Source organism: Bubalus kerabau, chromosome 1, assembly GCF_029407905.1.
Source record: "Bubalus kerabau isolate K-KA32 ecotype Philippines breed swamp buffalo chromosome 1, PCC_UOA_SB_1v2, whole genome shotgun sequence".
Taxonomy (NCBI): domain Eukaryota; kingdom Metazoa; phylum Chordata; class Mammalia; order Artiodactyla; family Bovidae; genus Bubalus; species Bubalus kerabau.
Genome location: NC_073624.1, coordinates 250,409,725 through 250,431,573, shown reverse-complemented (window position 1 = coordinate 250,431,573; position 21,849 = coordinate 250,409,725). Strand labels below are relative to the sequence as shown.

The window sequence follows — 21,849 nt, the reverse complement described above, 5'->3', positions numbered from 1 at the left end:
GTGGCAATGTGATTGTTCCTCTGCCTTTTCTAAACACAGCTTGAACATCTGGAAGTTCACAGTGTATGTACTGCTGAAGCCTGGCTTGGAGAATTTTGAGCATTACTAGTCTGTGAGATAAGTGCAATTGTGCGGTAGTTTGAGCATTCTTTGGCATTGCCTTTCTTTGGGATTGGAATGAAAACTGACCTTTTCCAGTCCTGTGGTCTCTGCCGAGTTTTCCAAGTTTGCTGGCATATTGAGTGCAGCACTTTCACAGCATCATCTTCTAGGATTTGAAATAGCTCAACTGGAATTCCATCAACTCCACTTGCTTTGTTCATAGTGATGGTTCCTAAGGCCCGCTTGACTTTGCATTCCAGGATGTCTGGCTCTAGGTGAGTGATCACACCATCATGATATCCGAGTCATGAAGATCTTTTTTGTATAGTTCTGTGTATTCTTGCCACCTCTTCTTAATATCTTCTGCTTCTGTTAGGTCCATACCATTTCTGTCCTTTACTGTGCCCATCTTTGCATGAAATATCCTCTTGGTATCTCTAATTTTCTTGAAGAGATCTCTAGTCTTTTCCATTCTATTGTTTTCCTCTATTTTTTACACTAATCACTGAGGAAGGCTTTCTTATTTCTTCTTACTATTCTTTGGAACTCCACATTCAAATGGGTATATCTTTCCTTTTCTCCTTTGCCCTTAGCTTCTCTTCTTTTCTCAGCTATTTGTAAGGCCTCCTCAGACAACCATTTTGCCTTTTTGCATTTCTTTTCTTAGGGATGGTCTTGATCACTACCTCCTATACAACGTCATGAACCTCCATCCATAGTTCTTCAGGCACTACATCAGATCTAATCCCTTGAATCTATTTGTCACTTCCACTGTATAATCATAAGGGATCTGATTTAGGTCATACCTGAGTGGTCCCTGCTTTCTTCAATTTAAGTCTGAACTTTGCAATAAGGCGTTCATGATCTGAGCCACAGTCAGCTCACAGTCTTGTTTTGCTGACTGTATGAGAGCTTCTCTAATCTGATTTCACTACTGACTGTCTGGTGATGTCCAGGTGTAGAGTCTTCTCTTGTGTTGTTGGAAGAGGGTGTCTGCTATGTCCAGTGTGTTTTCTTGGCAAAATTCTATTAGTCTTTGCCCTGCTTCATTTTGTACTCCAAGGCCAAAACATACCCTTACCTATTAGTAAATTTGGTATTATCAAACTTTCTAATTTTAACAGTATGATCTCATTGTTTAAATATGCACTCACTGCTTCGTAAGGTTGACGTCTCTTCATCAGTTTCTTGACCCCTTTTCTTTTTCATCTTAATATCCTATCAGTGATCTCGAGTTTTTAGACTCAGACCTTTCACATAATAAGCACATTTCTGAACGTACTCATAACACCAAGAAATAATACTTTCCTGAATACTTGAATTCTTCTTAAATATATCTGACTAACAAAACCCCGAGAGTATACACTCACATCTCTAAAAGAAAGTTACTAAAGTATCTTCCAAGTAAACAATTTGAAATCACCTTTTGAAAAGGGGCATTTAAAGTTTCAAGAAAATGACACTTTTTAAATTTTAGAGTATAATTTTAAAACAGAATTTTTATCTATATAGGTTACAAATATACTGTAAAGAAAAAAAGATGAAACCAACTATAAGTTATATCAGTTTTAAAATTCTAAGTGCTCTGCCAAGTGAAATCAACATATCATATTCATGACACTGATCTGACTTCCCAGAAAGGTTTTCACTTTAAAACAAAAATCTGAGTGGTTTGTTCTGCTCTAAAATCTACACTGACTTACTCTGTTGCCTTCAAAACTACATAATGAGAAAACACTTCCTGGTACAGTATGAAGCGAATGATTATTCAGAGACCTGAGAAGATTTATTAGGACGGGACAGTGATAGCAGAAAGATATGAAATGTTGATAGCATTTAGTGGCACTGAAGAGAAAGAACTGAGAAAATCTGGATGCTGCCTGAAAAGAATGAAACACTAAACTTAAACAAATTCACCTATTTTATTTTATATTTTTAAAACTGCATCATTCTCCTTTAAATGAGCCAGAGAAACAGAACAACAGTCTATATTAGTAAAAATGTACAATGTCTAGAATACAAATTGGATAGAAAGACCTAGCATAAGAACTTCTGTATAACGATTTAGAATATAGTGAATAAAATGTCCTAATAACATTTAGAAAGACGACTGTAATTATGAAGCCAACGATCAATTTGAACTAACTGCAGTAACTCAAATGCCTAAAAATCTTTAAACAAGCTGGAAATCTAAGGGAAAAGAGCATAAACTTCAGATTATTTAGATACTAGTTTTAAATATATTTTAGAAAAAAGCTTCCTATTTCATGGCTATTTACACTCAATTTTATGGCTGCCAAAAAAATAAAAAAGAGAGAGACTGATTGTATTACTTAAAGATGATGGCACAATTTTCATTTAAAATTTTTCAGGTGAAATTTTCTTACTATAAAATATATAGTAGCCAATTTGGAAAGTATTTTAGCATGTGACATTTCCTGAAACTGTCTTACTGACAGAAGACGTGGTTTAGAACAATCCTACTGAGGACAAATAAAAGGCTGGATAAAGTATAGAAAACCTGTACTTTACTTGAAGTATACTACTTGAAGCCACCTGACAACTAACAAGACAACAAGGAATTACCAGGCCAGGAGCTGGGGTAGGACAGAGGATAGAGGGCCAGGGAGGGTGTTTGCTGATTTCTGCTGCTTTCTGAGGGGATGCTGAGCACTATGAACAGTTTTAATCTGGATTGAGACACCAAAAGACTGCACACCAGGCAAAAGACTGGATCTGAAGTGAGAACTGCAGGCTTTGAATCTTTGAATTTTTGAATCTTTAATCCTTTGAATTTCTGAAACTTCTCAAGCTCTGATGTGGACTAAGTGATGCCAGAACAACATTGGTGTCTTGAGATGTGACCCTTTCGGAGAAATATACATCAAATTATTTCTACAAATGATTTTGCAAATATAACGCCCAGAAGATAATCAAAATAAGCAGGTATTTAAAGAGATGCATGAATGAAAATGAACAGAAACAACAGACAATAGAAAGAGACCCGCAAGGACTACAGAAATATGAGTTATCAGACACAGACTTTGAGATAATTATCTTACCACATTCAAAAAGACAGAAAAGACTGTGAACTGATAGAAAACAAAAAGTGATTTTTAAAAAATAAATAATGATAGGTAGGAAAGATACTAACAACACATAAGCTCAGATGTTTTTATTAAAGGCAAAAAAATTTTACAATACTTATTTCTTTCTGATTTTTGAATAAACATCAATGAGTAACTATTGCTGTTTATTAAGTATTTATCATCTGCCTGGTTCTCCTTAGAAATTTCATAGTCTTTATCTCATTTAATTTGTACAACATTTCTAAGGGGTAGGTATTATTTTGTGAAGAATATGAAGAAACTGAGGAGCACAGAGGTTATGAAACTTAGTTTAAGGTTAGTGGTTAAAATAACCAGGCTGGTGATCAAACCTATGACCCTGGGAGGTGATTAGGTCTTAAGGGCAGAGCCCTCAGGAATAGGCTGCTGCTGCTGCTAAGTCACTTCAGTCTTGTCCGACTCTGTGCGACCCCATAGATGGAAGCCCACCAGGCTCCCCTGTCCCCGGGATTCTCCAGGCAAGAACACTGCTAGTACTCTTATATAAGAGACCCCAGAGAGTCCCCGAAAGGGCTTCACAGAGAGCCCCCAATGCAGAATTGCAGCCTAGGGGAGTTGCTGGAATAAGCCCAGGCATAGAACACCAAGCAGAAGTGGGGCCACTTCAGAAGCAGAGCTTGGACACGGAACGAACCACTGCGGGGACTGGGCAGCCTGGAGCCCTAGGGGCCCAACCCCTGCCCAGCAAAGCTATGGGAACAGGATTACTACCCCCTCGGGTCTGGAAAGCAGGACCCCTGTGCCCCAGTGGGCCTGGAAGGCAGAGCACTGAGCCAAAGCTTTAACTTAAGATTTAGTCTTAAGGAAGAGCAATTTGAGAGCAACTGAGTGGAATTTGCCTTAAAATGAATCATACCTTAAGTCTCCCCCATATCTGATTTAGATGATGTTTAAATAAGACTTTTATAATTACAAAGTTAAACATATCATAAGTGTTCAACTGAAAGCTAACAAATGAAAGGATTGCTCCTCTATAAAAAATGTCACCCACATAAACCTAAAAATTGAAATATGTAACATTTCCCTCTAGTTATAGTCATCATCTGCTTTCATTATACTCAATGGTAGAGCAAGAAAGGAATTTCTTAATTTTAAATCAAGCTATATGTGTATGACATTCAGCTTTACCAAGAGTTCAACATATTTGAGTAATTTTAATACTTTATAATGAAAGTGAAAGTCACTCAGTCAGTCTCTGCGACTCCACAGACTATACAGTCCATGGAATTCTCCAGGTCAGAATACTGGAGTGGGTACCATTCCCTTCTCCAGAGGATCTACCCAACCCAGAGATCAAATCCAGGTATCCCACATTGCAGGTAGATTCTTTACCAGCTGAGCCACCAAGGGACACTAAACTTAATTGAAAACTTCTATCTGTTCTAAAGCACTGAAAAGGGCTGAGGTAAAACAAAACAAAACACATTACCTGCAGTAATCTCTTTGCTTAGCGACCTTGGCCAGGGACAAAATGCAGTCAATCGTTGCTAGGTGATGGACTGCTTTACACAAGGTGTGATAATGTTCATTGAAATTCCTACAGAACCAACAACAACAACAAAAAGGTGAGCAAATTGATTTCTTAGATCTATAAAAACTGTACAATAAATAATCAGTTTGGTAGCTATGATGAGCATAAACAAATAACCAGGCACACAGCTAGCAGTTAAGAAAGGTGGAAATTACATTGAACTATTTTCTGTTTAATAACTTGATTATTGAGACTTTATTTGGAAAAAGAAAATATATATATATATATGTCTACTATTAATACCATATTGCACATTTCATCTGACCATGACCCTGAACTCAGACCTAATTAACACTAATGTAGAGATTATTTTCATTTAACTTAAATGACATCACGAACTACCCAAATGGATCAGCTTCCCTTTGCACATATCCTTCATAGCATTGTCCAAACTAGGAAAACAGTTTCAATATCTTCTCCTAAAATTTATTGGAAGTGTCTCAATGGTAGAGCTCATCAGGTCCACCTGATTTATTTATCTAACATTTAATGATAGAGTTGACACTACAATAAATTTTTTGAAGGCAAGCAAGAAGGTACCTTTTTTTTTAGTAATCCTCAGTTTTTTTATTAATAATTCATATAGAAATTAAATATTAGATTTGTTTTTAAAAAGGTCACTTTAAATCTTTGGCTAATTAGGTAGCTGGTGATCTAAAAGTTTAAAAGACTTGCAATGAAAGACTTATTCTAGAAAAAACATACACTATATGTAGGGGTTTTCCTTTCCTTTTTTTGCTTAGATACTTTATTATCTCTTATCACAGGAGTTCCTTATAACCTTCTAAAGATGATCCTCTCCAAAAGAGATGAGTGTTCTACTGAATGCATCTCTTAAAAAATACTTCTCTATTTAATACTGCGGGTTTCAGAAACTAAGAGATTTAGTCTGTTTGCTTCTTAAATCCAAAGATTTTTAGAGTGCTTCCTACTAGAAAAGGATATCCAGATTAAGCTACTATGTGATCAGTTATTCCAGTATTATTACCATTGTACTGGTTTTTTAGAATCCATAATTTCTGACTTTTTATTAATATTAAAATAAGATATTCTATGTAAATGACTTTTCCAGATACTAGAACATTTTAAATATTCAGTTTTAATTCTAACTATTTGTGAATTACAGAGTATACTTACAGTATATTTTAAACTTCTTTGTCCGAGTAGATACAGCACTTGTTCTTCAGTTGCTAAGCTGCATCCTGAGGTGCCAGCTGCAGCATGCCAGGCTTCCCTGTCCTTTCACTATCTCCCTAAGTTTGCTCAAACTCCTGTCCACCCATCTCACCCTCTGTCACCCCTTCTCCTGCCCTCAATCTTTCCCAGCATCAAGGCCTTTTCAAATGAGGCAGGTCTTCGCATCAGGCAGCCAAAGTATTGGAGCTTCAGCTTCAGCATCAGTCCTTCCAATGAATATTCAGGGTTGATTTCCTCTAAGATTCACTGGTTTGATCTCCTTGCTGTCCAAAGGACTCAAGAGCCTTCTCTAGCACCACAGTTCAAAACCGTCAATTCTTCCGTGCTCAGCCCTCTTTATGGTCCACCTCTCACATCCGTACATGACTACTGGAAAAACCATAGCTTTGACTAGATGGACCTTTGTCAGCAAATTGAGAACCTCATTAACAAGGAGAGCATAATGAATATAATTTATCTATTTCCCCCAAATTAAAGTTACTCAGAAGGAACTACATGGTTACCACTAACAATGTTAAGAGTCTGTGCAAAATACCAAACACAAAGGAGACTGGACCCTGACATTAAACAGGAGCACTCAGTTGCCACCTTAAAAATGATTCTTAGTTTTGAAGATGCCACGTGCTGTACGGACATAATGCTCCTGAGGGTGCCCTGTCATTTCCAGTCTAGCTTCAGTTTTAGATCTGACCACTCATCTACCCCTTGCACTGCGGCTGATTCTGTCCCTCTTCTAATTACTAATCCATCTGATCTTCCTATCCTGGCACTCTCTCTTTTGCCAGAAAGCAGCCATATTTGATATTTCTGCTCTTGCCTCTCTGGATCTGAGTGTTCAATATATCTGTGGCACTACAGTAAAAAAATTTAAAAAACAGCCGATTTTTTCTTATCCCCACTCTTCCTTCTCAGGTCCTGTCCAGGCCACTAATTTGTCACTACCCAACAGCCTTAGGTTGAGGATAACTGTCCCTGATGATCTAACTTCCGGGATTGAAATGAGTAACTTAACTCTTGGTCAGTACCGTTTCAGCTTAGTAACAACAAAAAAGGCAGGAGAGAGAAGGTAAATTATTTAGCTGTGGACAACAATGTTCCTTCTCATGTCAACTGTATAAATAAGGCATGTGAAAAAAAAATTTTAAGCTATCGTAAACCTTAAATGTCACCAGCACAACTCTTACAAAGCCTTGCTTGGCTTCTTGGTCTTTGTCTATTTGTTATTCTTGACCAAATTTCAAAGAGATCATTTTAGAAAAATGACACGCTGAAAAATGGACAATTCAGGTAACAATCCAATAGACTTGTGTTTACGTTATAACAACATACAACTTTACCACTAAGCCACCAAAAACAACTTCAACTAATCACTGTGATTTAATCTCAAAAGGTATTGCTGGGTCCATGGGAAGAAGATTAAAGACTCTTGGGTTCTAAAGTTATTATGACAGTTTACCATCCGATGTGATTCAATAATATTTGAAGTTAATTAAAAAGGAGAATATTTTATTTTCTATTTGCAAATGTATTTCTAAAATCCTTGAACTACTATATGAGACACAATTTTATTCAATTAAATAATATTCAATAATCTTATTATTAAAGATTTTTCAAGTGAGATTATTCAATATCGAGAGCCCATCTTTTAGAACATGAAAGAAGAGACACTGTTTTTTGAGAGAGGGTTCCATTCACAGACTTTCTTACAGCCTTGATTTCTTGCAATATTTCAATATAAAGTAATGTGACTAACGGACAACTGTTAGTATCTCAGTAAGAGACAAAAGCACTGGTATTTTTGTCTGGTATATAGCTGGCATTCAATCCTCTGGTGCCAGGTTCAATGAGGTTAATCATTTTTGAAATGACATTATATTCACACCATCTGGCACCTCAATAAATAGTATGTCTAACAATCAATGCTATTCTCAAGTGGGGGTCTAGCTGCAAATGTTGTAGCTAAATTTCAGCCAATATTCTTTCTTTAGATAAAAAAATTTATATTTTTCTATTTGAAAGTCATATATGTATATTACAGAAACTTTTGATATCATGGATCTACAAAGTACATTAAACTCCCAGTAATCTCACCCTCCAGAATTAATGTCAATATTTGAAGTTATTTATATATATATGGTCAATAGGCATATTAATAACAGCATATATTTAATATTTTAAAATACAAAAATGTGTATGCTGTGCATGTATGTGAATTTACACATACAGAACTGGCATCACATTTTTAATACTTTTCATCCTTTTTTTACTTAGCAATATATCATATCATATTCTTCTGTGATGTTTTATTTAATGTTAGCTTACTCTCAGCAGCTCCCAACTCCAGCCAAGCCACAGTATGATGAGAGCAGGATTCTCCTGGGTTAATGGGGTAGAAGGGCCCAGGCAGAGGGCTGACACAGTAAGAATGGCGGGGTGTGAGAAGAGGACAGGAGAGGAAGGGGCAAATCAAAGAGATGTTTCAAAGAGAAAAAAGACAAACAGGAATTTGATAATAGATAAAGGGGAAAAAAGGAATAAAGAATCAGGATAGTGCCAAAATCTTTACCCTGGGAGATCTGAACTTTCTGTACTCTAGAACCATGAAAGAACATAACCCAGACCTATAAAATCACGTACACTATGCAGACAGTGAAGATGAACAACCTCATCGAATCCCAGGACCCTAGAATACAGTCCCTGAAGCTTGAAAGGGAAAACATCAGTCCACTTTTCATGTTCTCAGTGATATCACTAAGGGGAAAGTCAGGAAAACAAAAACTCAAGAGCCCTGAAAACCCTTAGCAAGGGTAATTGAAAGTAAGTTGGAAAAGGAAGTGAGTAGACCAAATTTCTATCCCCGGATTCAAGACTCAGAGTCAAGATAATCTAAAAAGATTCAGGGTAAGTGTATTGAAATCTCTTCTGATCCTGTAATTCAAAACTCCTCTGGGCAACAAGAGATAGTACCAACCTACCACCTTTTAAAAACTGTCACATATTATCTTTTTTGTTCCTCTTTTTTCACTTGTCAGAGTTGTTACTTTAAATGGAAAAAAGTTCCCTGAAGACTACACTGAATATATTGTTTAATTTTTAAAGAGCAAGACTGAAAGATTTCCCAGTGATGCCCATGGATTGATTCACCATAGGTGGGCTCTACAGCCTGACAGTATAGGGCACACGCCCTACCACCAGACACCCTGGGTTGAATCTGGGTTACAGTCTTATTGTGAGCAACTTATTCTTTATTTCTGCCACTCACCTTATTCATTTGTAAATTGGGGATGATAATAATGTTTCACTCTTAGGGCCCTTGTGAAACAAAATGAGCTAATAAACAAAGTGCTTAGGTGACCGGTGGTCGGGAGCTGGCTTCTATGGACTCATGAAAGTCAACTGTGTGTACATCTCTTTTCAGTCCAGGCCAGCAGGAGCTTGTAATCAGTCTTGGATGGTGTAGTGACACCACAGAAATCAAACACACACTACTGCTCTCCAGAAGCTGGTTATTCACCATTTATCAGAATACCACCAACTTAAAACTATTACGATGAACATGTGACTGCTAATAAATCCAGAATGAGACATTCTTTGAGACAATGGCATGGATGCCTCCCCTCTAAATTTCATAATATAAAGGTAGAGGGCTATTCTAGATTAAAATATACTAATGAAATATAATAGACAAATGCAACATGTGAAAGTTTTTTTTAAATATGGGAGAAGGGTAAATCACAGTCATGGAGAAAAGACTTGTGGTTGCCAAGGAGGACGGGGCTAAGGGAGGGAAGGACTGGGAGTTTAGGATTAGCAGATGCAAATTATTATATATAGATGAGTAAGCAACAAGGTCCTAGTGTATAGCACAGGTAAATGTATTCAATATCCTATGATAAACCACAATGGAAAAGAATATAAAAAAGGAATGTCTATATGTATGTAGCTGGGTTACCGTGCTATATACAGCAGAGTTTGGCATAGGTCTGTAAATCAATTGTAAATCAATCAATTTCAATAAAAAAATAAAAATAATAAAAATATGAGGAGAAGGGGAATTGAGACAATTTAATGTTTAACTTAGTAGCTGCATTCCATGGGTTGCAAAGAATCAGACATGACTGGGTAACTGAACAACAATTAATGTTTCTTAGGTATAATAGTGGTAGCAAAATTATATCACAAAATGTCCTTATTTTTAGAAGATGTATGCTTAAGTATTTAGGGGTAAAGTGTTATAATGTCTAAACTTACTTTAAAATGCTTCAGAAAAAAAAGTGTGAGGGAGATATAAAACAAATGTAGTAAAATCTTAACACTTTAAATAAACCTAAGTAAAGAGTACATACCACCTGACCTGCCTCTTGAGAAACCTATATGCAGGTCAGGAAGAAACAGTTAGAACTGGACATGGAACAACAGACTGGTTCCAAATAGGAAAAGGAGTACGTCAAGGCTGTATATTGTCACCCTGCTTATTTAACTTCTATGCAGAGGACATTATGAGAAACGCTGGGCTGAAAGAAGCACAAGCTGGAATCAAGATTGCCGGGAGAAATATCAATAACCTCAGATATGCAGATGACACCACCCTTATGGCAGAAAGTGAAGAGGAACTAAAAAGCCTCTTGATGAAAGTGAAAGAGGGGAGTGAAAAAGTTGGCTTAAAGCTCAACATTCAGAAAACGAAGATCATGGCATCTGGTCTCATCACTTTATGGGAAATAGATGGGGAAACACTGGAAACAGTGTCAGACTTTATTTTGGGGGGCTCCAAAATCACTGCAGATGGTGACTGCAGCCATGAAATTAAAAGACGCTTACTCCTTAGAAGGAAAGTTATGACCAACCTAGATAGCATATTGAAAAGCAGAGACATTACTTTGCCAACAAAGGTCCATCTAGTCAAGGCTATGGTTTTTCCAGTGGTCATATATGGATGTGAGAGTTGGACAATAAAGAAAATTGAGCGCAGAAGAATTGATGCTTTTGAACTGTGGTGTTGGAGAAGACTCTTGAGAGTCCCTTGGACTGCAAGGAGATCCAACCAGTCCATCCTAAAGGAGATCAGTCCTGGGTGTTCATTGGAAGGACTGATGCTGAAGCTGAAACTCCAATACTTTGGCCACCTGATGCGAAGAGCTGACTCATTGGAAAAGACCCTGATGCTGGGAGGGATAGGGGGCAGGAGGAGAAGGGGACGACAGAGGATGAGATGGCTGGATGGCATCACCAACTTGATGGACGTGAGTCTGAGTGAAGTCCGGGAGTTGGTGATGGACAGGGAGGCCTGGCGTGCTGCGATTCATGGGGTCACAAAGAGTCGGACACGACTGAGCAACTGAACTGAACTGAACTGAACTGAAAGAGTACAGAGATCATCATTTCAACTTTCCCAAAGATTTGAATTTTTTCAAGATACAAAGTAGGGGAAATAGGTAAAGGATGCAAAAATATGAGAAAAAAATTAAATGTAGATAGTGGGTTGGCCAAAAAGATCGTTCCTACAACATCATACAGACTTTGTTTCCTGTAACAACAAACTTTTTGGCCAATGCAATAAAACAACTAACCCATACTTGTCCAACTCTGAAAATGTTAAGCCTTTATACAAGAAAAGTAAACAAAATCCAAGGTAGAATTTCAAAGTGACATTACTAAACATCCTTAGCAACAAAATGTTGGTACAGTAACAAAAAGTATATTTGGTCTCTTACCAAAGACTAAGATGAGTTTACATTTCAATAGATTAAAAATAAAATCAGAGAACTCATGTACTCAACTATTTTATGGCAGGTCACAAGCAGTAATCTCTACTTTTCTTTTTGGTGGAAAGATTTTCCGGTCTATTTCTCATAGCAAAAAGTCAGATTAAATTTTTCATTGTAAACTCACTCTAGAAAAGCAAGCCATTCAGCACTGCAGTCAAGGACTAGCTGCTCCCGGAGCTGATTCAGATGTCTGTAATTTTCTACAATAAAAGGAGAGTGAAAGCGGCTCACAGCTTTTGTGCTAGAAGAGGAGAAAAAACATAAATAGGAAATCAAGGTTACTCAGAAGTCAGTAATGCCATCACCTCAGAAAATTAAAGTAGTTATTTATTATTCTCTGATGAACCTTGAAAGTAAATAGCTGTAAATAGAGAACATTCTTTAATTATGATCCTAAGATTTATTGATTCCAAAGATCCTTATTGTAAATAAAGTATTTGAAGTTCAGAGTACTTTGTTAGGAAGCTTTTAAAATTCAAGTTATATCCATATGACAAAAATCAAAGTTTAGAATTTCTGTTTCATAAGTAAAGAGGTTTTTTCTGTAAATTATACAAAATGAAAATGTCTGGTTTAAAAAAAAAAAAAGATCAGAAGCAAATATAACAAAGTTAAGTCCTAACAAATCAGAGAGTTAGATATATTGGTGAAGGTCATATCATTTTTTATATTTTATACATTTCTGTATGATTAAAGTATTTCAATTTAAAAAAAAGCATTACAATGAACAGCGATGCATTAATTCAGGAGGCAGTCAAAGAAGGGTTCATGATGCAACTGCAGATTCACAGTGACCCTGGATGGGAAGAAATATCATCTACTCCTCTTCTGAGCTTGCAAACAATCTCTGCTTCCTCATCAAGAAGCTACAGAACACAATGGTGGATGCTATGGGTCCCCAGTCAGAGAATCTGCAGTAAGATTCCAACTCTGTCACTTACTCGTTATCTATGTGACTCTGGGCCAATAAAATGATTTTGTCTAAACTAAAAACTTTCCTCACCTATCAAATGGCCTCACCTATCAAATGGGGATAACAACAGTATCTACTCCATGAAAAGTGAAAATGTTACTTGCGCAGTCATGTCCAATCTTCCCATGGACTGTAGCCCACCAGGCTCCTCTGTCCATAGAATTCTTCAGGCAAGAATACTAGAGTGAGTAGCCAGAGGATCCTCCCAACCCAGGGACTGAACAAGGATCTCCTCCACTGCAGGCAGATTCTTTACCATTTGAATCACCAGGGAAGCCCATGGGTACTGTAGGGAGGATCAGATAGTGCTCAGCAGAGTAATTATGTCACTAGTACCCAATGATTTCCTAAAGGAAATCAATCCTGAATATTCATTGGACAGACTGATGCTGAAGCTCCAATACTTTGGACACCTGATGCAAAGAACTGACTCATTAGAAAAGACCCTGATGCTGGGAAAGATTGAAGGCAGGAGGAGAAGGGGATGACAGAGGATGAGATGGTTGGATGGCATCACCAACTTGATGGACATGAGTTTGAGCTACTTCTGGCAGTTGGTGATGATGGACAGGGAAGCCTGGCGAGCTGCAGTTCATGGGGTCACAAAGAGTCAGACACAACTGAGCAAATGAACTGAACTGAACTCAGTGTTAGGAGCCATTCCACTGTGGTAGTGATTACTGCTTATTGATGCTATTACTATGATGGAAACTTTAAGAAGAAAAGGTCAAGGTTGAGTGATAGGTAGGTGATGACAGAGTGTACTCTGATCTCTGTTTGCACACTCACTCCTGTTAACACATGGTCACAATTATCTTTAACTCGGCAAGTTACTGAAAATGAGCCTTTTGCATTCGAAATCTGACTAGTGATATTTTAACTTACTCTTGTCAAGGCTCTGGTGGCTAAACAGATAAAAAACACCTTCCCAACCACATTTATTCATTTGATTTATATCACTGAAATGTTGAAAAGATGCTGGTATTGATTTATGCCTTGCTTATTGCTTTTAAAGTATGTTATCTAGATTTCTATGCAAACATATTAATCATAGCTTTTTCTTCTGACAAAACTCATTTAGTGAGACATTTCAGTGGTTGTTCTAGACAGATTAACACGATTTCTAGTAATTTCTCTTCATAAAGTGTATTACCATTCATGAGCTGTAGTATAGGACAAAAATTGGTAAAGGAAAGAATGCCTGCAGAAGAAGAAAACATTCCCTATAATCAACAATATCTGAAACTCAATTACAGCTTCTGGTAAAAAAAAAAAAAAAAAGGATGGTATTAGAGCTAAAGAAACCCATGATTATGCTTTCAGGATCCTTTGATAGTGGCCATGGATAACAGGGTTTTTTATTAAAATAATAAATTAATAATCATTCACACATCATGTCAAAATCATGTCAAAATTTCCTTCCACTCTTAACATAGCATTTCTCACACCATCACCAGCTACTAGTCCCTATTCTACTATCTTAGGAAAATGTAACATTTTCATCTCAAGTTGATACAAACATACTAACAGTAGTAATAAATATTTCAGAAACAGTACCACTCACAAGAGGAAATAAATTTCCCTGAAACCACTTCTTTAATGAGTCACCTCTTGAGGATTAATGCCTAACCAAGAAGACAAGGCAGGGTCTCATTGTGGTTCTCTAATTTTGTTTCTGATTAATTATTTTCATGAATCCAAGACACAATGTTAAAAAGGAACATGTAAAGAACTAGTGTAACTACCTGCCATGGAAAGCACTAAGAACAAAGAAAGGCGGAGCTCAGTGAGGCAGAAAATGAAATGTCAGCTTCTTAAAAGAATGTCAGGTACAGCATTCATCAAGAAGTTCAAGCAACCAAATTAATCTTATAATTGAAGGTTCTGCAACTTTCTCTTTTCCTGTGTTTAAAGTGTACTCTGAAGTATAAGGATAAAATAGTAATTCACAAAACAAGGAAACAAATATATACAAATAAGATACCTTTTGGACAAAATGTTTAAAAATCAATGATTAAAAGAGTTTAAGATAATTATTTCTCTAATTAAAAGATCCACAAGGAAACTGAAGGGCAAGAACTGCTTTTAATGTCAAAGATGTGCTTTTAACAGTCCAGAAGCATGAAGGTAATTTATTATTATAATCTACATGAATAATAAAAAACATGTATTTTTAAACTTACCTTCCAACTTTAACCCAATCAGTTGGTATACAAGATACAGCAGAATTCTTTACTTCAATCATAAACTAAAATAAATACAAATAAAGGTTAGATATTTAAAAAATTAGCCATTATATTTTTAAATCTTCCACAAAACTGTGCTGTGATAGTCTAGCAAATATCATTCTAAACATTCAAAATAAATCTAGCACTGTTATTGGGAGAATTCATATATGTCTGTACAATCAAATATTAATAATTAGGGTTTCAACACTTAGGAAAAAAAACAAAAAGGTTGTAATAAAAAATATAACCTGATGATTTAATACATGTAACACTGTTACATTCATACTACAAATGGTGATTTTTCCTTAATGACCTTTTTCATTCATTTCATTTATTAGTAGCATTTACCTTAAGAATTCTTTGACTCAGTAATAACCTCTAAATACATAAAATTTTAGAATATTTTATTATTAGACATTATATCAGTTTGAGATATGGCTAATCCCTTATTCTGAACAGAAGAGGATTTATTATAATAGCTTTTATCTAAGAAACCTAAGTCCTTTAAAAGTATCATCACACAAAGCACTTAACCCCTCAGCAATTAAGGAAGGAAGAGATTTCTTCACATGAGTATTTTCCTTAAGTTTTCACTTATATGAACTATTACAGATCCAACTGTACTTTTCTGAAATCAGCCAGGAAGTAAATGAAATCACTACTTCTATCACATCTTCCATTTTTCACATAAATTATGTATCATCTCCTCTTCCTGATCACATTTCTGTATTATTACAGTGAAATTTAATGTTTCATTTAAATAAAAATACACCTATTTTGTATGGGATGGGACCCAGAAATTCTGCAGTTGCCATTAATTTTGAGATGACTACAGGAATTTTGTCACATATGTTTTACAACATTTAGGTATTTATAACATGCATATTATTAATAGTATCAGCCTGGCTTTTGAGTTTACTTTTCTGTTAATAGAAACACTTTAGCTTTTATATTCATTATAATTGGAATCAATGGTTAATTTTAAGAATTTTTATCCTTAGCAATGATTTTGCAACTAACAAAGTCCTCTTGTATAGAGGAAATTAATACAATTTCAAATCTGACATATCCAGTTAAAGAAAAGAATTTTAAAAAGTCTCTCCTTTGGCTAAAAAAAAGTAACTGGGGGGGTGGGAAACAAACAAAATAAATATCACTAATGAGAAAGATAAAATCTCTCGAAGACTATGCTAAAAAATATTCTGCTTAAATATTTTGAAATCTTCTATGAGAAAACATTTTGGTGTTTTTATACAATAATTGTGGGAGGAGATAAGCCAAAGGCAAACAGCAAAATTCGGGACCACAGTAGACCACTAACATTTGGGAATAATACATATAACACAGAGTTCCACAGAAATTACTGCCTAAATGATAGTGGAAATTTTGAAAAGAAGCTAAAACTGCCTCAATGAGGTCTCTGGGCAGCCAGCTGGAATAGTGTGCTTAAGTTACGCACCGTAACTATGCAGCATGGCAGCTCTGAATTCAGACCCATGCCCTATACACATTACTAACTGCACCGGTCACACTCCTTTGGAGCCCCCTGGGAACAGTTTAGACCAGGGGTCCTCAACCTTCAGGGTCTAATGCCTGATGCTCTGAGATAGAGCTGACGTATCAGTAACAGAAATAAAGTGCACAGTAATTGTAATGCACCTGAATCATCCTGAAACCCTCACCCACCGCCCACTAACCTGGTTCATGGAAAAAGTGTCTCAACAAAACGGGTCCCTGGTGCCAAAAAGGTTGGGAACTGCTGATTTAGAACATAACTGTTCAATCTTAAAGTATCCAGGGTCTACTCTAAGGACCACAGCTCCTCAAGCAAGCCCTTTACAGAGTCAATACTGGGTGGAAAACGGTGAGAATCAGGAAAGCCACGTGGACCCCCTGTTTGTTAAACTCCAGGGGTCACTTTCTCAGGTGCTGGTCCTGTGTGTCCTCTTGTGTTTCTCCTCAGCATTGTCACCAATGAGCAGTTTTTCTCAGCTCTACAGTAGTTATGGGATAGGAAATTTTCTGTTTCTTTTCAATGAACATTCTAAGGATGAGCAGACAAGCCTTTTGTTTAGAGACTTTACTGCTAAAGGAAACTAACAAAAAGTGGAAATTAACATGTATTTCAGAAATTTTAGAGAGTTCTCATAGAAACTTTCCTTGCTCTATGGTTTGTGACTTTGTTTCTTAGGTGTTGATGTGAAAAATCTGTCCAGATTCATTCTAACAATCTCTCATATTCTTCTGCTGGGATCCAGTTCTGTCTTGGTTAAATGTCAGATACTGTTACTCAAACTATGGCTCACGGAATCAATGGGCTGGAATCATTGTTAAGTTTGCTGAAATTCTTCACTCATTTCAGAAACTGCTCTCTGTTCTCTCCAAGGCCACACTTCACCCATTCCTATTCTCCCCTCTTTCTCATTGTTTCTTAAGAATTCACAAATATTTTTTTATTTAGATGTAAGATATAACAGATTGCTTTTCATGTCTCAATCATGCTAAGCAGATATCTGGATATGCTGCATCCTATGAATTAGTAACTTTTTTTCTAAAGATGTTCCAATAATATTTGTTTCCTTTTCCTTTAAGAAAACTACTAGTTAAAACTGTCCCAAATCTAAGTATCACCCCATGCCTATTCCATATTTGATTCAATGTTGAGATATAATTCTCCCCACACATAAAAGATGAGAGACCCTATCACAGAAACAATGAATTATGTAAAGCTATGTAAGTTTCTACTTTCATTATTTTCTTCCCAGGATTTTTTTTCTTTCACTATTTTCTAAAACAATACTGTCAGATGAAGGTGTGACAGTCACTCAGTTGTGTCAGTCAGACTCTTTGCCACCCCATGGACTGTAGCCTGCCAGGCTCCTCTGTCCATGGCATTCTCCAGGCAAGAATACTGGGGTGGGTTGCCATTCCCTTCTTCAGGAATACTACCAGAGTCAGACACAATAATTCCCCATAGGCAATAAGGCTTAGTATTCTCATCAGTACATAAAAACTGGGAACAAAGTGAAAAAAATGAATAGAACAAAAAGTAACACTGGTTTGACAGTTTATTTTTACTAGCAAACTCACGTACCACACAGGGCTATTATAACAGGTTTTATAACATATATTACAAAAGTTATATGTATGGAAATAAGCTTTCAGCTAGAACAGAAGGGTATAAATAAGAAGCACATATATATAATAGAAGAGTTTTCCCTCCCAGCTCCTTCACTTCTCAGAGGGAATCATATTTGATGAAGTCTGTTCTACTCCTTTAAATATCTCTAAATTTTGTTGATACCTTTAGTACAAATATTTAAACAGAATTTGATTATAACAATGCTGGCTACTTAGAATTTATTTGATGTTTGAATGAGCAGCATCACTAATTCCCAAAAAAATGTTATAAAAGTGATTCTATAATGAAGTACTATGGAGAAGGAAATGGTAACCCACTGCAGTTTTCTTACCTGGAAAGTTCCATGGATAGAGAAGCCTGACAGGCTACAGTCCATGGGGTTGTAAAGAGTCAGACACAGCTGAGCACACATTCAATTCAAATGAAGTACTATCAAGATTTTAGAGGTTTAAAAAAAACAAACAAACAAGAATCTATCCTTTTGTTAAAAACTAAAAAACTTCCTGTCTCAACCTCATCACCTTAATTTAGTAAAAGTTAAGAATAATTAGATAATTTACCTTCCTTGATAATCCTTTGTAATCCAAGTACTTGATCTCCATGCTGTGCTTTTTCTTAAATGTCAGTGCTATGCTGTCAATGCTAATCGACTATCCCTTACGAATTTTTGATAAGTTTTCCCCATTTTAACTTTAAAACTCCAACTGAATCTAGGGCTGTCTTTCAAAACCTTATGTTTTATTTCAATCTGAATAGTACAAGCTCTAAAATGTCTGGATTTTATCAAATAAAATCTATGATGTTGATAAACCCTTGTGTTAACACTGTTTGTGAGCTGAGTGAAATGACAACATGGTATAAAGATCAGAAACAGGGAGACCTGGGCTGGAAATAAGGTTCTAACTTGGGCAACTTATTTCACTATATTATGCCAAGTCTGAGTTTTCTTTCCTGAAAAACTGGAAAAAACCCTTTTGTGTTGTTACAAGGATTCAGTAACGTAAGTAAAGCACTTAAAACCATTCTGAACTTTAACAAGTGCACAACAAATGGTAACTATATTACTATTATTAAGTGAATAATACTGCAAAGTGCTTTATGATTAGAAAGTACTTTCATGCTTTTTAACTCATTTGGTCTTTGTAGTAGTCTCACTTCAGAGGTGACTCTTCCATGGTCACAGAGCATGTAAGCGGTAGAACTGGAAGATTTCGCCACTATAATACCAGGTAACCACTTTTCTACTACACATTTTCATTAATATATTAAGCAATTTTGATCATCTCATTTCCAACAAATAGACCAAAACAGTGGTGCTGAGGTCACTTGTCACTTAGCAAGATCATAATTATATACTCTGATGCTGTAAAGAGCAATATTGCATAGGAACTGGGAATGTCAGGTCCATGAATCAAGGCAAATTGGAAGTGGTCAAACAGGAGACGGCAAGAGTGAATGTCGACATTCTAGGAATCAGCAAACTAAGGAGGACTGGAATGGGTGAACTTAACTCAGATGACCATTATATCTACTACTGCGGGCAGGAATCCCTTTGAAGAAATGGAGTAGCCATCATAGTCAACAAAAGAGTCTGAAATGCAGTACTTGGATGCAATCTCAAAAATGACAGAATGATCTCTGTTCGTTTCCAAGCCAAATTATTCAATATCACGGTAATCCAAGTTTATGCCCTGACCAGTAATGCTGAAGAAGCTGAAGTCGAACGGTTCTAAGAAGACCTACAAGACCTTTTAGAACTAACACTCAAAAAAGATGTCCTTTTCATTATAAGGGACAGGAATGCAAAAGTAGGAAGTCAAGAAACACCTGGAGTAACAGGCAAATTTAGCCTTGGAGTACAGAATGAAGTACCGAAATCAGATTGATTATATTCTTTGCAGCCAAAGATGGAGAAGCTCTATCCAGTCAGCAAACACAAGACTGGGAGCTGACTGTGGCTCAGATCATGAACTCCTTATTGCAAAATTCAGACTGAAATTGAAGAAAGTAGGGAAAACCACTAGACCATTCAAGTATGACCTAAATCAAATCCCTTACAATGGTAGTAACAAACAGATTCAAGGGATTAGATCTGATAGACTGCCTGATGAACTATGGACAGAGGTTCATGACATTGTACAGGATACAGGGATCAAGACCATCCCCAAGAAAAAGAAATGCAAAAAAGCAAAATGGCTATCTGAGGAGGTCTTACAAATAGCTGTGAGAGGAAGTGAAAAGCAAAGAAGAAAAGGAAAGATATACCCATTTGAATGCAGAGTTCCAAAGAATAGCAAGGAGAGATAAGAAAGCCTCCCTCAGCAATCAATGCAAAGAAACAGAGGAAAACAACAGAATGGGAAAAACCAGATATCTCTTCAAGAAAATTAGAGATACCAACGGAACATTTCATGCGAAGATGGGCTCAATAAAGGACAGAAATGGTATGGACCTAACAGAAGCAGAAGATACTAAGAAGAGGTGGCAAGAATACACAGAAGAACTGTACAAAAAAGATCTTCATGACCCAGATAATCACGATGGTGTGATCACTCACCTAGGGCCAGACATCCTGGAATGTGAAATCAAGTGGGCTAAGGAAGCATCACTATGAACAAAGTTAGGGGAGGTGATGGAATTCCAGTTGAGCTATTTCAAATCCTAAAAGATGATGCTGTGAAAGTGCTGCACTCAATATGCCAGCAAATTTGGAAAACTCAGCAGTGGCCACAGGACTGGGAAAGGTCAGTTTTCATTCCAATCCCAAAGAAAGGCAATGCCAAAGAATGATCAAACTACCACACAATTGCACTCATCTCACATGCTAGTAAAGTAATGCTCAAAATTCTCCAAGCCAGGCTTCAGCAATACGTGAACTGTGAACTTCTAGATATTCAAGTTGGTTTTAGAAAAGGCAGAGGATCCAGAGATCAAATTGCCAACATCCACTGGATCATGGAAAAAGCAAGAGAGTTCCAGAAAAACACCCATTTCTGCTTTACTGACTACGCCAAAGCCTTTGACTGTGTGGATCATAATAAACTGTAGATTCTGAAAGAGATGGGAATACCAAACCACCTGACCTGTCCCTTGAGAAACCTGTATGCAGGTTAGGAAGCAACAGTTAGAACTGGACATGGAACAACAGACTGGTTCCAAATAGGAAAAGGAGTATATCAAGGCTGTATATTGTCACCCTTCTTATTTAACTTATATGCAGAGTACATCATGAGAAATGCTGGGCTGAAAGAAGCACAAGCCAGAATTAAGATAACCTCAGATATGCAGATGACACCACCCTTTTGGCAGAAAGTGAAGAACTAAAGAGCCTCTTGATGAAAGTGAAAGTGGAAAGTGAAAAAGTTGGCTTAAAGCTCAACATTCAGAAAACGAAGATTATGGCATCTGGTCCCATCACTTCATGGCAGATAGATGGGGAAACAGTGGAAACTGTGGTAGACTTTATTTTTGGGGGCTCCAAAATCACTGCAGATGGTGACTGCAGCCATGAAATTAAAAGACACTTACTCCTTGGAAGGAAAGTTAAGACCAACCTAGACAGCACATTAAAAAGCAGAGACATTACTCTGTCAACAAAGGTCATCTAGTTAAGGTTATGGTTTTTCCAGTGGTCATGTATGGATGTTAGAGTTGGACTATAAAGAAAGCTGAGCACGGAAGAATTGATGCTTTTCAACTATGGTGTTGGAGAAGGCTCTTGAGAGTCCCCTGGACTGCAAGGAGATCCAACCAGTCCATCCTAAACGAGACCAGTCCTGG

At 36.7% G+C, this 21,849-nt stretch overlaps 1 protein-coding gene across 5 annotated transcripts in view; it reads right to left on the bottom strand.

Annotated features, from left to right (window-relative positions):
- The window catches only part of MSH3 (mutS homolog 3), a 183,922-nt gene that overhangs the window by 65,931 nt on the left and 96,142 nt on the right, over nt 1-21,849 (bottom strand). For all 5 annotated transcript variants that reach the window (XM_055562836.1, XM_055562838.1, XM_055562837.1 and 2 more), the window contains exons 16-18: nt 14,883-14,947; nt 11,851-11,967; nt 4,660-4,767 (exon numbers count right to left, since the gene is read on the bottom strand). In XM_055562836.1, coding sequence (XP_055418811.1) covers nt 4,660-4,767; nt 11,851-11,967; nt 14,883-14,947 — 290 coding nt within the window. The remainder of the gene's footprint in view (nt 1-4,659; nt 4,768-11,850; nt 11,968-14,882; nt 14,948-21,849) is intronic.